Here is an 18,020-nt window from a genome sequence, read left to right on the forward strand (position 1 = left end):
TCCTCACTCAAGACCCCATAAATCACCCCATAAAACACACTAGTTCAGCAAGTTAGCCTTTGGTGGGATTTGTACCTAAGTCTGCTCTGTGTGTGTGTCTGTGTTGTGACTCCCCAGGAAAAGTCTGTCACATAACACTTGACACTCCGAGGTACCTTTGGCTCACAGCAATAATAAAGAGGTGAGAAGCTCAGGAGGGACCGTGACTAGGAGACGGGCAGCCTGACTCCCCGCTAGGACACAGTTCTGATACACTAGCAAAACTCTGCTCCGTACTTTTCTGTCTCTGAATCCAGAACGCTTCTTCTTCTTCTCCTCAGGGTAAGGCTCAGCCACAGCATCTGCAGCCCTTCCTTCATGGCTGGACACTTCCCCGCTGTCTTTGGTTTTCCCTTTCTCTCCCGGGTCAGCCTTCTTGCTGTTGACGCATGGTGGAGACTCTGCGTGAGCCCTGGTGGTGCAGAAGAGAAGCCTAGGTTAAGCAGGAAGCTCTGAACGTTAACACGTACTCACACACAGCCTAGTGGAGCACCCATCACACTTGTCATGAATCCCACATGAAGGACCTCTTAACAACCGAGAATACTCAGCACCCCCTTTGGTACACACGCGCACGAAGCAGAAGCAGCAACCTGCTGGAGAAAGTAAGTTAGGCACAAAGGGCAAATACGATACAACTGCACTTCCATTAGCTACGGAGCTTAGTTACAGCACAGGGCAGATGAGGGATGCGGCATGGGTAGCTACAGGGTCTCAGGCTGTGACAGTCTGAAGACGGACAGTGGGGGATGCAGGATGCTGCTCTTCAGTGGGGTCATCATTTCATGCTCATTCTCATTTCATGGGAATATCAGCTTTTAATTATTTTGAGATTTATTTACTTTTATGTGTATGAATGTTTTCCTGAATGTATGTCTGTGCAGTGCACACACACACACACACACACATGCACGCACGCACGCACGCACGCGCTGTGCATGTCAGCAGAGGTCAGAAGAGGGCACTGGATGCCCTGGGACTGGATTCTAGACTGTTGTTAGCAGCCATATTGAGAATTGAACCTGGGTCTGGATCTGCTCTTCAAACTCTGTGCCGTCTCCCCTGCTCCGGGATATCATCTCATGCTTACTTTCCAATGAGTATATCATTTCATTCTTTTTAATAAGCACACCACTTCATTCTATAGAGAGGAGGAAGTTCCAGAGCCCTAATTCATGAGAATATATTTAATATGACTAAAATGTTTTTAAATGGTTAAAATGAAAAATGCTAGGTACTGTTTACAGTGATAAAAGTAGGAAATAAAATAAAAACAAGTTAAAAAAAAAGTAATAAAATCTCTCCCTCTGTGTGTATTTGTATGTGTGTGTATGCATGTGTGTATGTATGTATATATGTATGCATGTGTGTATGTATATGCCTGTGTGCACATGTATGTGTGTGTATGTGATATGTATGTAGAAATGGAGAAGTGCAGGCATGCATGTACCAGGCTAATGTGTGCTGGTCAGAGGACAACCTCAGATGTTGATCTTCCTCTTCTACCTGTTTGAACAGGGTCTCTTGGTTGTTTGTGACTATGGACAGACTCCAGGCTAGCTGGTCCATGAGCTTCTGGGGATTCTCTGGTCTGTTTCTCACTTTCCCGGAAGATGGCAGATGCCCTTCCACTTTTGGGTTTGGGTTTGTGAGAGCTCTTCACACTTACATGATGAATACTCTACCCACTGACTGACTCCCCACATCCACTGATAAAACCCAAATGTGCTGGGTGTGGTACTCTTACCTGCGATCTCAGCACATCCCAGAGCAGCCTGATCTACACAGCAAACCCAGGCCAGCCAGGGCTGCACAGTGAGATCCATCTCAAAAACCCAAATCAGAACAAATCAAGATACCTCAAAGATGCTTCCTCCTAACAGCGTAACCTTATTCTTTAGGTTGGCCAGCTTTTACAAAGAAAACACAGACTGTATGTGACTGATGAAGGAGCTCCCAGAGAAAGAGTGGGGAAGAGGAGAGAGGGGGAGAATGAGGGAAAGTATACTGCTATTAGTTTACCAGAATAATGGAAGAGCCTTTTTCTCAGATTCTTGTTTATTGAAAATAATATTTTCAATATATTCTTTTGTTTGGTTCGTTTGGTTTTCGAGACAAGGTCTCTCTACATAGCCCTGGCTGTCCTGGAACTCACAATGTAAACCAGGCTGGCCTCCAACTCACATAGATCCACCTACCTTTGCCTCCCAAGTACTGGAATTAAAGGTGTGTACCACCACACCCAGCTCAATGTAAACTGTTATGATCTTAGTTTCCCTTCCTCATCTCTTCCCAGGTCCCTCCTGTCTCCTCCCAGATCCTCCCTGTCTCCTTCCAGGTCCTCCCCAAACTCCTCCTAGGTCCTCCCATCTCCTCCTTGGTCCTCCTCCTCTCCTCCCAGATCCTTCCCATCTCTCACCTTCCAACTCTACACCTTCTTTTTCTCTTGCTTTAGAAAACAAACAGGCAAATTAAAAAAAAAACAAAAACAAAACAAACAACAAAGAAAAAGCAGAGAAACAGAGACACAAACACACAAACAGACACAGACACACACACCCACCATAAAAACACAAAATTGGAAATCATAATATACAAGCAAAAGCTTGGGCAGGGATTTGCCCTTACGGGTGGCTTGTATAACCATGAAACTCCCTTGGAGAAACTAATTATTCCTTTTTGAGCAGTTGTCAAGTGGAGATAGCTGCTGGGTTAAGTTTTTGAGACAGGGACTGTGCCTCAACAGTAGACCCAAGGCAGATCAGACATGTGATTTGTTTCAATTAGTTTCCTACAGCACATTTGAAAGATCACTATGCTTTAGAACACCAAGGTTCTCACGGTAGGTCACCATGGAGCCTGCATGACAGTTCCAACCTTGCTTTTGTCTTTGTAAGTAAAGTCATGCTAAGTGAAGACACAAGGTGCCAGCCATCGCAACCACAATGTGGCCACTGCACAAAAGGCTTCAGTTACAAAGAAAGGCAAATTTAAGTGGGGAAGAGAGCAAAATGGGAAAGAAGTGTGGGGCAATGAAAGGAACAGAGAGCACAGGATAGAAACCGTGCAAGCAGATGCAAAAATGTCCCTCGAATTTCTCAGGCTGACAACATGGCACCAACCCTGATGCCACCAATCCTGATGGCTTCAGTTTATCAATACCCTTTAGTTCAAGCCCATAGTGAGGAAAAGAACCAACTCTAGCCAGCCATCCTCTGACTGACACAGGCAGGCAGGCAGGCAGGCAGGCAGGCAGGCAGACAGACAGACAGACAGACAGACAGAGACACACACAGACACACACAGACACATACTGATACACACACACCCCTCTGACAATTTCATACACTGTAGATAGTATATTCTCCCTACTTTCATGTCTGTTCTTATGCCCCTCACACTACTGTCAGTCACCCACTAGAAGTTTCTTTCCCACATTCAAACCTTTTTGGTTTGTTTTGGGACTTACTGAGTTTAACCATGGCCATCTGTGTGGTTTCGGGCTTAGAGCCATCTGTCAGAGGCTGGTGGACTAACCAGCAAGTATACAAATGAAGACAATGGCTGCCATTTTCTTTTTTGTTGTTTTGAGACAGGGTCCATCTCTCTAGACCTGGCTGTCCTGGAACTCTCTCCCGTGTAGGGAAGGCTGGCCTCAAACTCACAGAGATCCACCTGCCTCTGTCTCCTGAGTGCTGGGATTAAAGGTGTGCACCGCCACCACCTGGCTTGCGTCAGCCTCTGAGTCTGAGAGGGGGATGCTTTCTACAATTTTTAAGTAGTTGAAAGTTATCAAAGCATCAACATTCAGTTCCCAGCACTCATGTCCGGGGCTCACAAGCACCTGTAACTCCAGCTCCAGGGGACCCAATGATTCCCTCACGCATGCGCACATACCCCACACAAATATACACACGTAGACATAGACAGAAATCTTTTAAAAGGATTTAATTTTTAGTGGCAATTTGAATAGATGATCGACAAAGGAGGCCAAAGAAATGGCCACCAATTCTGGGAAGAGGCTTGGCATTGGCAGCTGTCGGGAAGCACAAAGCAAAGCACAAGGAACCATGCAGTGTTCTGAGCAAAGAGTACAGAGTGAGCAGGGACAGGATCCCTACCCAGCCAGACTGCGGTGGTGCAGTGCCCAGAACCCAGTGGAAAACGGTTTGGGTTTTACTTTGTTTCAAATACTATTTTTTAAAATTTTATTACCCTTATTTATGTGTGGGGAGGCGTCCACCACAGTGAGAGTAGAGGTCAGGGGACAAGTCTGGGAGTTGTTCTCTCCCACCATGCAGGTCCCAGGGATCAAACTCAGCTCATCTTGTCTGCTGACCGGAGTCTTTACCCTCTGAGCCATCTCGCTGCCCCGGTTTGACAGTTTTGAATCAAGTTTACATTTTCCTGGCAAATACATTCCTATGTATTTAGCCAAAGGAAAGGACGACTTACATATGAATTTCAAGGAGGCTTCTATCAATGAGAACAAACAAGTAGAAGCAAGCAACTGGTAAACGGATAAACTGTGCCGCCCTTATAAAAGAGCACTATCTGATTGCAAAAGAACTCCAACTTCTGATGCAAATGGATATATATCAGGCTAAGTCAAAGAAGACATAGCCAAGACATTGCTATTACTTTGCCACAAGTTGTTGAAAAGACAGGCTGCCCTCAAACTGTCAATGCTCCTGCCTCTGTAATCCCTAGGGCTGTGATTCGAGGCTATGCCACCAACCTGCCTCCAAGAATGACCCCACTTATGTCATGTTTCAGAAATATAAATCGATAGTGACAGAAATCAACTAACCAGTTGCTTGGAATTGTGGGTGACATTAACTGGCGTGGAACAAGCACAGGAGGGCATTATGGGTTGGTAGAAATGTTCTATTTCTTATTTGGGGGTGGTTACACAGCTATATGCATTTGATAATAATCATGGGACTATTTGTTTTACATGGGCACATTTTCTTATATACTTATTCAGTAGAATGTACTTCTAAAATGTACTGGTTTGGAAAGCCAAGTGTCAGGATAACAACCGGAAGACAGAGTGGAGGAGGCAGAAGAGAAACACAAAGTATGGCAGAGACAGAAGAATTGAAGACCGTGGCTCACCACATTTTCTGTTCTCTCCAGGGAAGGTTCAACAAGGAGGAAGAAAATGACCAGGTGATACGAGAGTATGGGGATTAGTTTCCTGTGGCCACCAAAGTCTGAAGTTTCTAAAGCGATGCTTCATTGTGATGCAAACACGCAGCAGGGGCAGCAGGCAGAGCAGGATGAACTGTGCTCTCTGCTCTGGCAGGGGGCACAACTATCTGATAAACCTTATTCCATAGACCAACATCATCAATGCCAAATGATTCAGCAAGGACATTCTGATGTAAAACCAAGCCAGAAATAACACTCACTTCTTCCATAGGAGACCGGTACTTGCAGTCACTGCAGATGCTCCCAGGAACGCCACCAACATCAGTCTTCGTTTGGTCTGTGCGGGCTGTGATGCTCCATGGTACCAGCGAGAGCCCACGGCTAGCTCTGCCAACGCAGAAAGGGCGTTAAGACGAAACATCCTGTGGACAAATGACAGAAACGTCACTTTTTAGCTGCTGCTTGTGATGACAATGATGACCATGATGGTGGTGGTGGTGGCAGCTACATCACCAAATGCTGATGTAATACTGACAGACATCATCCTGTTTTGCAGGTATTGGCCTCAGAACAACTTAGGCAAGCTACTACTTAACTACTCATAAGCCAAAGGAATCAGTCAAAGTTAAATTAGAAGACAGAAACCATGCGCTCACTTAAACAGAGAAATCCTGATGTAAAATACGGTTAATTTTAACAGGAGAGTTGGCCACACAGACGTAAAGAGATGGCAGCTCTAGGATGCAGCCACACTCCCAGGGCTGACAGAGAGCACCCAAAAGGGGCCATCCCAACCAGGGATGATTCCCAGATCTTATTTTGTTTTGTTTTGTTTTGTTTGTTTGTTTGTTTTTCAAGACAGGGTTTCTCTGTGTAGCCCTGGCTGTCCTGGAACTCACTCTGTAGACCAGGCTGGCCTTGAACTCAGAAATCTGCCTGCCTCTGCCTCCCAAGTGCTAAGATTAAAGGCGTGTGCCACCACTGCCCAGTTGACTCCCAGATCTTATGGAGAGGACAAAGCTATGGAAACTTGGGAATTTTACAAAGGTATCATATCAGCAAAATGTACTAGAAAGCCATTTTGGGGGAATGCCAGGAAAAGCCATAAGAACTCATGGCAGGACAATCTGTTGGTAAGGCGCTCTCCTTGGATCAGGGGAAGCTACTGAGGTGTGAATGGCACAGAGGCAACAGTGAGAGCACACAGAATCAGAAGGGACAGCCCTACCCCCCACCTCCCAGCTCCTGGTGAGAAACAGGAAGTCTAAAGGGAGAAAGTTGCTCTTGTCACAGGTGCAAGCGTGACTAAGCGGAAAGTCCATGCAAGAGAGAAGTGGGGTCCGGAGCCTGAGGCTAGACTGTGCCACATTTTAGCTGGAAGTCCTTGCTATTTCGTGCGCTAATGCTGAGAGATGCTGCCATTAAAGTAATTGAAGTTTGATTTAAATCTTTCTCACTCCCAGCCCTTGGAAAGCTTCCTCCCTACCAGATTCTTTTCATTTCATAGTTAAAATATCACTAAAGAAAGCAATTCCTTTAATGCAGTGATTCTCAATCTTCCCAGTGCTGCAACCCTTTAATACAGTTCCCCGTGTGTGATGACCCCCAATCATAAATTATTTTCATTGCTACTTTATAACTGTGAGTTTGCTACTCTTATGAATCGTAATGTAAATATCTGATATGCAGGCGATCTGATATGCAGCCCCTGTTAAAGACCATTGGAGAACCGTTTGGGTTGAGGACCGTTTGTGTTGAGAACCGCTGCTTTAATGTTTTGCTTTGTATTGAGACCTCACCAAGATGGTACCAAAAGTGAAGTCCCTGTCCTTCTCAATCACCAAAACAAAGGTTTTAAAGGCTAAGAAAGCTGTGCTGAAATCCACAGAGCAGACAAGAGTGCATGGCACCCACCTTCCTGGCAGCCAGGGCATTGGAAGCAGCCCACATACTGTCCGAAGGGTGCCCTCAAGAGAAATAAGCCGAGGCACTATAAACCATCAAGTCCCCTAAGGAACATAGAAGACAGCACACACATGTTCCCTACAGATGTCAAGGATGCCTGACACAGCTGTGAAGAAGCTCTTGTGACACTGCTGTGGCCAGTGTCACCCTAATGAGCTCTGATGGAGAGGAGGCCTGTGTCCCATGTCCGGGTGACTAATTATAAACAGACATTTTGTTCATCATAAGACAGACACATCCGTATTTGTTCATATTACTGCTCAACAGACACTCACCTTTACACCCCCCATCCCAGAGGCTAACTCCACTTTCCTAATCTTTTAATTTGGGGTACGTCTCACTATGTTCCTCACTCTGACCAGTAGAATGCAGACAAGTTCTGAAAAGTCCTTTTAGGACATGCTGCTGCTAGTCTTCCTCTGTGTCACCCAGAGATCATTCTGGAAGTAGACACTGGCCCTTCCACCTGGCTTCCACAAACCACTGTCAGCTCCAGCTGAAACAGCTGAGCACAGCAGATCTTCAGAACAGGAATGCTGTCTGGCAGTGAGAGCCACGAAGACTGGGGGCTCTTCCCTGTCTCAACCAAGGGCTAAGTCAACATCCAACAGAGTGACTGAGGCACTGTCACTAAAATGACCTGAGTAAATCCATGCTGCCTGGCCATGAAAGTCATCTGAGAGATGACCAGTAGACAATATTCTAAGGAGGCAGGACACACTTATAATGTTTTATTACATGCTTGTGTGTGTGTGTGTGTACATGCATAGGTACCATGGCATGTGTCTGGAGGCCAGAGGAAAACAGACAGAAGTTGTAGAGTGAAAAATTATAAAGGCCATTTTATGAAATATGTGTAGATTTTTCCGCCTTACAGAACTCGGAACTGAAAATAAGATTTCAGGCCTTCACATTCCAGGTGAAGGACACTTGCTGGATTACATTCCCCAAGCCTCGCCCAAGGCAGGAAGGCATTCCTGACTACAGATAAAGATGCTATCACCTAGGTGGGGCCATAGCCCTATAGCCGGAAAAAGTAAAGATAGTAATCTGAAATGGGAGGATAGGACACAATAGCATGGTGAAAACCACATTTTTGAGAAGAATGAGTGTGCAGAGTGATCTCACATGACTCTAGATCATTTGGGCTAGTTTCTCTGAAATGTTCCACTGTTCTTGGTTACCCCTCCCTTGGTCTTCCCAGTGCTATGTTCAAAATTTGTAAAACAACCAATCATGTGTAAGCGCGTGAAAATGCCTTCCTGCCCCCACCCCATGCTATAAAAGACCCTTTAACCTACCACATGGGGCCAAAAACCCTGCTCTTGGAGCTAAAGAGCTTGTCGTTTTTGACCGCCGGCTCCTCCCCTAATAAACCTCTGCTGATTGCATCCAGGTATGGTTTCTTGTGATTTTTGGGTGGTCGTGATTCCGGAGGCTTGAGGAAGGGTCTCCCGAGTATGGGGGGTCTTCAAAGTCAGTTCTCTTCTACCTCCATGTGTGTCCCAGAAATTGAACTCAGGCTGTTAGGCTTGGTGGCAAGGGTCTGTAACAGCTAAGCCATCTTGCCAGCTCCTTGAAACATTTTAAAAATAATATTTATAAAATGCTATCTAAAAAGTAGAAATAAATTATAAATGGGTGTGGGAATGTGGGGGCTCCGTGGTACTTTATAAACACAAGAAGACCTCATCAGTTCTCAGAGCCCATGCTGATTTTTTTTAAGCCCTAGCATACTGGTGCACGCCTTTAATCCAGCACTCTGGAGTTATCTACATAGTGAGCTCCAGGCCAGCCAGGGCTACACAGTGAAACTCTGTCCCACAACAACAACTAAACTCCAACAAAACAAATCAGGACAGGCAGATAGATTGATGGGCAGCTTTGACAAACTCTGGGCCAGGGACACCCTGTCTCAAGAACAAATCAAACCAACAAAACCCAACAACAACAACAAATCCACAGCCAGATAGTAGATGGTGCCTAAAGATCATGGCCAAGGCTGAGGCTGGCCTCTGGCCTCCACATGCAGACACCAACACAGCAACAAAGACTAGAAATGGCAGAGGCTGCTCAGTCAGCTTTTATCTCATGTCATTGCCAGCCTTGGATCAGCTCAAAATTCTGATCGGAGGGCAGAAAGTCAGGGACATTCCCAAACCTTAGGGTCTTTTTAAGCACTTCCATCAAAAGAATTATTGAAAAATGATTTTTTTTCCTTCTCAACAATGACCTGGAGGCCACAACTGGTTTTTTCCTTCTCTATCCAGGCAGATGTAGAGGAAGGCAGAGCCTTTCACCTCTGGTAAGGTATGCACTAGAGTTACTCACCTCTCCCTCCAGGCCCCTTCTCCACCCTGCATGGTCCAGTTCCCCAATACACAGCACACTGCTTTGTAATTTAAATTACCCTGGACTTGGCATGCATCTACCCAAGACAATATATTTACCCATAGATCTGCTTCACAACTCAGTTCTGAGTTTCCTCTAAATGTTTTTTTATTCCTTTTGTAGACACACAGTTAGGCATATACAGGCTTGCACTACTTAACTATTTCCACATGAGAAACATCTGTATAGTATTAATCACACAGGTTCTTACTTCTAATATTTATGTATATTAACAACCTCTAATTTACTAAAATAACTGTATTTGGCTATCAGGATTCACATCAGACTCAGTCACTGGCCTGTTGCTGACTCTTCCCTAGGGCTGAGGGAAGGTCCCTGGCCAGGTCCACTTTCATCGTTGGAACTTTATCTGCTGTCTGTACAGACCAAATGGGGACACATTTACTTCCTGTGACTTAAGCCTCAGTTACATAATCCCAGTAGCCTCCCGGACCCCAGAGCTCATCTCCCATTTCTGTACATGTGCTAATCAAACCCAACATAGAGGCCGACCTTATCTTTTCCTCCTACCCAATAACTTCTGAATCTTTTTTTTTTTTTCTGATTCATTTTTAAATGAACATTTCCCAGATGTCTGCATGTGTAGATATGAATAGCTTTGCTTCTGGCAGCAGTAACAAGGAGCATACAGAACACATATGGCTGGAGAGACTGTGGTCATCACCAGAAGAAAGGACTCCTTTTGTCTCAATGTGACAAAAAGGAATAGAGCCAGCACACAGGCTGCAGAGCTGCTCTGAGACAACCGGGAGACTAGGTCAGCCACATTCAATTGAGAAGATCTTTGAGTGCCAAAGTGAGAGTTTTTATCACACACACACACACACACACACACACACACACACACACACACACACACACACGAGAGAGAGAGAGAGAGAGAGAGAGAGAGAGAGAGAGAGACAGATAGAGACAGAGAGAGACAGAGAGAGACAGAGAGAGAGATTGAGAGACAGAGATTGAGAGAGAGAGAGAGAGAATTTTTTTCTTTGAAAAAAAAAAACCTCTTGTGATAAGAAAGCATAGTCTGAGAGGAGCCCTGGAGAACGAGGAGAGGGCAGTGGGAGAGTTCAGAGGGCAGAGGCCATAGTACAAGCCTGACAGAGCCCAGAGAGAGGCCACAGCACAAGCTTGACAGAACCCACCTTCAAAAAGCCAGACGCGGTGGTGCGCAACTGAAATCCAGTGATCCTCCTTCAAAACAGGAGGTGCAGGCAAAAGACCCCTTGGTTTCAGCAGAGGATCGAATTAACCTTGAAGTCTACTCTATCTCTTTGAAATGATCTCATTTTCCCATATATATATAAGTATGTTAATAAGCTGCCATCTTCTTTTTCTTTTTCCCTTCACTAATCTATTTTTCATTACAATGAACCCAAGTGAAGACCTCGAAGCTAAAGGAAGAGTAGTTTTCCTTCCCAATCCATTTTAAAAGGTAGTCAGCGGAAAGCACTACATTGTGTGTATAGCTCATTACACTTCAGGAGCACTAAGCACTCAAGTCCACAAGCATGATCTGGATTCAGGTACACAGTCTACCAAGAAAGCTGAAATACCTTTGTCCACAGAATGCCCGTCATCGTTGTTGGGATGGGATTTCACTACGATGCCCAGGCTGGCCTCAAACTCCTGGACTCGAGCAATGCTCTTGCCTCAGGCTTTCTGAGTAGCTGAAACCATAGTCACTACTACACCAGACTAGACTAGCAGAGCATCTTGAAGGCGAATCTGAGTTAACAGGAGGACAGCCTCCAGGGAATGGTTACAAAAGGCAAACTAAACTGTAAAGGGGTAAATTACAGAAGAAGGAAAAGAAACTCTTTTTCTAGATCTTTCCTTTTTACTGGATTTCTGAAATATTACAAGATGGCATAGCAAGTGTCTGTGTGCAAACCTTGACCTGAGTCTGCTCCTCAGATCCCATACAGGACAGAGAGCCACCTCCCCAGAGTTGCCATCTGACCTTCATAGGGACTAGCCTGCACATTACTAATTTAATAAATAAAATGAAAAAGACTTAAGTCCTCACTTAACCCCATATTCTACAGTTATGCCTCAGTCCCCCCAGGCTTGCTCAGCGACATCGTAGCTCAGTTGTCTCTCCTAGAGTCCAGCCTCCGTGTAACACTGCAGTGAGATTGTTAGTCCTGCTGATCCAGCCAATGCCACTCTTACTGTTATCACAGTTAATGTTACACTCTTATCAGGGTAATCTTCATATTGCCAAACCCTAGCTAATTTCTGTCCTGATCCTGCCTTATTTTTAAGAAGCACCTGAAAAGATAATTACTCCTTCACCTTCAAAATAGTCATATACCACTCTGGGTCATGGTCTGACTCCATCTATAAATGGATGCTCAGATTGTTTAATCCCAGCATTTGGGAGGCCGAGGCCGGTGAATCTCTGAGTTCAAGGTAAGCCTGGTCTACATAGCAAGTTCCAGACTAGTCAGGGCTACATAGTGAGATTCTCTATCTCATTACATACATAGACAGACACAGACACAGACACAGACACAGACACAGACACAGACACAGACACACAGGCTTAGTGATGCCATAGATAATGTAAATACAACTCTGAAGTGTTCATGGACCATTTCAGAATGTATCCCCATGGGTAAGTGATGACTAACTATGCTTGCTATAACATCACATTCTCCTAATTCTATTGATACAATATGGGAATCTTTCTAGAATAAGAACACTAGAATAAGTGGGAAAGAAGCAATGTCACTGGTGGACACCAGCAAGAGTGGAAGAGAGATGTCACCAGGGCACCGAAGCCAGGATGATTCCTGAAAACCTTCCCTCAGGTCCAGCTGCAGTCTCACTTAAGCTCTGAAGCCACAGTGGGGTGAGCAAGCAAGAGCTTACAGAAGCCTACATGGCAGTCAGCTTTTGTCTTTGAAAGGGACGCACGCATGCTATAGTTGACGTGTGTAAGTTCGCGTGGTCAGGCTGTTAAGGGCAACCTGTTGTTTCAGCTGTTTCCCCAGGCTGCTCTTTCAGGCAGCAAGTGAAGTCATGCTTGGCCATAGGCAGCAGTAGCAGTGCTTTAAGTGCTCTTCCCTGCCTCCTTCCACTTTCCTACACCTGGCTCTCTTTGCTGAATGCCTACCTACTGTGCTGGCTGGCGTTATGTCAGCCCCACACAAGCTAGAGTCACCCCAGAGAGAAGGGAGCCACAGTTGAGAAAATGCCTCCGTAAGATCAGGCTGTAAGGGATTTTCTTATTTAGTGGTTGATAAGGGAGGGCCCAGCCCACTGTAGATGGTTCCATCCCTGGGCTGGTGGTCCTGGATTCTATAAGAAAGCAGGCTGAGGAAGCCATGGGGAGTAACCCTGCATCAGCTCCTGCATCCAGGTTCCTGCCCTGCTTGAGTTCCTGTCCTGACTTCCTCTGGTGATGAACTGTGATGTGGAAATGTAAGCCAAATAAACCCTTTCCTCTCCAGCTTGCTTTTCTGCCATGGTGCTTCATCAGAGCAACAGAAACCCTGACTAAGACCTACCTTTCAGAGGTCTCCAAGGCTGTCTGAGGACCAACTTTCCCTTTGTATCTTCTCATCCTAGACAACCTCCTCATATCCTATAGCTTTAAGTTGCACTTATATGTAAATTCTTCTCAAAAGGTCATCTCTAGCCTATGCTTTCCATAAGGTCACAGCTAGGTTTAAGCTCCTACTTGATGGGCATCTCCAATTTAGTTTAGTCCCAAACAGGAATCCAGATTTTACCAATTTACTCCTTTCATCTCTAAAAACCAAACATCTAGTCATTCAAGCCCAGACACAGGCATAAGTTATCCTTGGCTTCTTCCCTCTTAAACTATCAGGCAGACTCCATCAGAAAATGCTTTGGGCCCTCTTTCTAAAAAATACATAAATCCATATAATTTATTCCCCATGACAAGTGTTGGATTGACAACTCTTAGAAGATAAAGTAAAATCTGAAGCTTGAACCTAATTAGGTCAGCTGTTTGCTAAGGCTGTGTGCACACAGACAGACAGACAGACAGACAGACAGACAGACAGAAATAAAATCAACATTTTTCCTATTATTCAACTGACAGTTGTAACACCTATATTGTCAAAGTATGATATTTTAGAATCATCTGTCCATGGACATGCTCTAAAAACAGAACAGAACATACAACCTACTAAAAGTTCTTTAGATAGAACCATAGAAGAGGAATCCTGAGAGATTCAGGAATAAAACAACAGAAAATTTTCATCATGTCTGAGTGCATCGGGGCCCCAGGTATGATGATCACTGGCGGAAATTATCATGCTGGGGGTGAAACTGGCCCATCCCAAGGACCCTGGCACATCTCCCAGGAGAAGGGCTATCCAGTTCTGGTAACTGGGGCACACACTGAAATCTGCACATGCACGTTTCCTGGCGCTTGCTGCATCATTTCTGTAAGTTGTAATTCTGCCGTGGTCAAGATGACAGATATTTTCTCTCTGGCTTTGGCCAAAACTGTAAATAAATTCACTTTTCCATGTATATACATTATGTTGTTTTCTCTTAATGCGGGTGAGTCTCCCAGGACTGGGCTCTATGGCTGGGAACTCCCGAAACATGATCAGACTGCCTGCCTTCTTATCTTATCGCCTCCACCCTACATGAGTTCTTGGCTGAGACCAAGGAAAACATAAAAGCACACAGATCCTGGACACACAGAGAAAAGTCAGGGATGCGCAGATCTCAAACATTTGTTTCAGAGGCAACAAAAATCCCATCCACCTCTGGAACAAAGCAGCCCCTTTAAGGAGAGGACCAGAGCTGGAGGTGCAGTGCAGCGGTTGAGACCTGTGGAGCAAACCCAAGACCCTATGCTATGCTGGCAACCAAGAGGTGCAACAGCAGAAGACTGAATGAGGAAACTGTGGTCAGCCAATGCAATGGGATTTTCTCAGCCATAGAGAACAAAGTTGTTGCTTGCAGGAAGATGGACACAATTGCAGATAGTCATAGGAAGTAAACTAAGCCAGTCTCAGAAAGACAAAGAGTGCATGCTTTCTGTAGTTTGTAAGTCTTATATAGATGCAAAAATTATGTACACATATATGATATAAATGCAAAAGCACCTCCTACCCACCATACCCACCATTTGAGACAGGGTCTTCCTGCATATCCCTGGCTGGCCTAGAACTCACTATATAGATTGACCAAGCTGCCCTCAACTCAGATCTACCCATCTCTGCCTTCCAAGTAATGGGGCTGGAATTAAAGGCATGTGACATCATGCCTTAACTGGCTCCAATTTGTCCCCTTTGGCATTGCAAAATGATGTCACTTACAAAAAGTTTTAATAAAAACAGTGCAAATTACAAAAAAAGAAAAAAAAAGAAAAAAAAGAAAAGAAAAGAAAAGAAAGAAAGAAGAAAGAAAAAAGAAAAATCACACAAAAAAACATGTTTTAACTTTATGAGTCTGTGGTAGGCTGTCTCAAAGCCTATAGGCTGGACATGCCTGCCACAGGGATACAGCAAACAATGGGAAGAGAGAGAGGGGGAAGGAAAGATGGAGCTATACGGGGGAGTGTGCTCAATATACACATGTACAAAAGTTAAAAATACTTTGGGTTCAAACCCTGCTAACCAACAATAGTGTTAAGAGTACCGTCATGGGGCGACGTATGTGGAAGACACCCAGAAGCCTGCTAGTTCTGTTCACAGAAGCCATTACAATGTGCAAGTATGTAGTAGAGAGATAGGAGACAGAGAAGCATTATGAAGAGAGGTGAACTGGAGAAGAGAGATGGTGAGGACCAGCCTGATGGGAGGGGCCTGCCATGAGGCCTGAGGCCATGGTTAACTTCTGGCCCATACTGCTGCTGAGGGCCGTGGCTGGGTCCATGGCCACATAGCAGTGGGGGTCTGTGTCAGTCCCATGGCTCACATTACCACCGAAGACCATGCAGACATCCTTGGCTGCCATCTGGGACCATGTTGGTGTCTAAGGGCTGTGCAGAGCTGACCCAGCCCCTCACTGGCTGCAGTACTCAGGAGAGCAGGCCCTGCACAATGCCTTGGTAGCACAGTAGAGCAGCTGGTCCTGGTGCCTGAGCAAGGGTGAGCCAAGGGAGAGCTGGCCCTACCCCTTACTGGCTCAGGAGAGTGGGCCCTGGGCAATACAGCAGAGCTGGCACTGGTGGTCTGGGCACCGGTGAGCCAGCCCCAAGAGTGTGAGAACAGGAGAACTGAGTCAGCCCCTTGACAACTATGGCATTGAGTGAGCTAGCCAGGACAGTGCTGGAGAGCTCACATGGTAGTGTGGGTGAGGGAGAGCTGGTAAGCTGACCAACTCAGCTGACATCCAGGTCCAGATCCAGGGTTTGAAGTTGGCTCACCCCAGCATCTATATCTCATCTGTAAACTGCTGGAGCACACAAAAGGCCTGATCCGGCAGATCCAAAGTCACAACGGATCTCCATGACACAGGGCAACAACCGGCTATCCAAGAGAAGTGTGGGTGAAGATCCAGGATTGTTGGTGTAGCAGACACCAGAAGCCTCACACCAGACCAGTGACTCACTGCAGTGAACATTTGCAAGTAAAGATGTGTGGACAAAAGGGTACACTGTGGGACACACTGTGACACACTGCAGCTTCCACAACAAGATGTTTCTGTAGTTTAGTTAATTTTGGGTGTTTATTCTCTTTGGTAGGGGGTTGCAAGGGATGTGGAGAGACAGAGAGAGAGAGAGGAGTAGGATTGATACCCATGATGGGAAATTCACAAAGAAGCAATATAAAGGAATATTATGGTTTTTTTAGAGTACCATTGTGAGTGCAGACTTCAGTGGGTGCTGTCTGCACTGAGAAGTCTCCAGTGACTCAGTCAGCCCTCTCTTCCCAGAGACACCCCATTAAATGGAGATTTCCTTTGTACATATAAATGTCTTAGAAAATTCAGTTTTCAGATCTTCTTTTATAACTGCGGTTTCTTAAAATAATGTGCTTGAAATGATCCTTATGTCCAGAGGCACATGCCACGTGACATATTTTGACTCCTACAGTCATGTTTTGGAGTACTATGTCCTGAAGCCCATCATGTTTCGAATATACTGTGTGGTTTTTCTCTGACTGCTTGTTCTTTAGTGTGTACTTGTCCAGTAGTGAGAGGATGGGGTAGACTCCTGCTGTCCTGGAACCACCTCACGCCTCAACAGGAACAGCATTCTTGGTTTCCAACTGTTCTGTTGTTCACTTTGCTTCATGGTGTGCAGCATGATATTCTGGCATGCTAACAAGGTCTGCAGTGACCCCGGGTTTGCTGGGGAGTACCTGGCTGAGTCACTGAGAAGAGTCGATTGTGTATCCTCTGCTTGCATTCAGTGTTCCTCTATTTCTACCTATTTTTTTTTTTAACAATTTATGAAAAGTGTAATCTAAATTTTAGGCATTTACCCTAAGAAAACATGTTGTGAGAAAGATTAAAAAAAGCCCCCACGTTAGCACCGGCTATGCTCCAGTGAAGCAGTTTCCTCGCCCCCAATGCTGTGGCCACCCAACTTGAGGTTCTATGGCTGTGGCTCCTGCTTGCATTCCCAGACATCCACCCCCTGTGGTTAGCTGTCACAAATCCCAGTAACCCGGTAAAATCAAAACTCTAGAGGCTTGTAATTTATCAGTCAGGTTTATATCAGTAAATTCTCAACCCACAAAACGCCCACACAAATGAACTCCGAGCCAACTGATATAAGCTGCCCACCTAGACTGGACAAACTGTCCTGTATTAATCCAGCCCTTCTATGATATTCATATTTAAAGCCACGTGGACCTGGTCCGTCCTTCTCTTCCTCTATCTTCCTTCCTTTTCCCTGTGTGTCTCTATCTCTCCCATCCCTACAACTCCCAGCCTGCCTTCTTTATCTACTGTGCAACCATAGCTCTAGCCTTACCTTGTGCCTGCCCTCAGCTGCATAGAGACAGCGATCCACAAAAACATATTCACAGAAATCTTAGAAACAAATGTTGACAGCAGCTACATTCATAGGCAGCCATATTTAAAAAGTATTCAGTATCACTGGGCATTAGCGAAAGATTAAAAACACAAGGAGACACCGTGGTACAGCCATTTGAATGCCCAGGAGAAAGACAACCATCTAGGTACAGCGAGGACACAAAGCAAAGAGAGCTGCTGGACATTCCTGCGGGGATGCAGAATGGCAGAGGCCCTCTGGAAGACAGCTGCTGTCTTCTCAGGTTAAACATGCTGCCCCCACAAGATCAGCAATTCAGCTGAAGACATTTACCCTCGAGAAAAATAGAACTTTATTTTAAAAAGAAGAATAATCTGCATACGAGTGTTTATAGAAGCTCTCTAAGTTGCCCAAAAGGAAAATGTTCAATGTCTTACAACAGCTGAATGGATAAACTGTGGTACAGCTGTAGAACTGAACACACCTATAGTCAAGCATAGATTTGTCAAGGCCG

At 45.3% G+C, this 18,020-nt stretch overlaps 1 protein-coding gene across 1 annotated transcript in view; it reads right to left on the reverse strand.

The window, feature by feature from the left end:
* Nucleotides 1-276: 276 nt before the first annotated feature.
* The window catches only part of LOC117701412 (calcium uptake protein 1, mitochondrial-like), a gene marked incomplete at its 3' end in the record, with an annotated part of 32,300 nt that continues 14,556 nt past the window's right edge, over nucleotides 277-18,020 (reverse strand). Inside the window, exons 2-3 of the mRNA XM_076928166.1 lie at nucleotides 5,454-5,615; nucleotides 277-451 (exon numbers count right to left, since the gene is read on the reverse strand). Of these exons, the coding sequence (XP_076784281.1) occupies nucleotides 277-451; nucleotides 5,454-5,614 (336 nt within the window). The remainder of the gene's footprint in view (nucleotides 452-5,453; nucleotides 5,616-18,020) is intronic.

The sequence above is a fragment of the Arvicanthis niloticus genome, unplaced genomic scaffold (genome assembly GCF_011762505.2).
Source record: "Arvicanthis niloticus isolate mArvNil1 unplaced genomic scaffold, mArvNil1.pat.X pat_scaffold_1019_arrow_ctg1, whole genome shotgun sequence".
NCBI lineage: Eukaryota > Metazoa > Chordata > Mammalia > Rodentia > Muridae > Arvicanthis > Arvicanthis niloticus.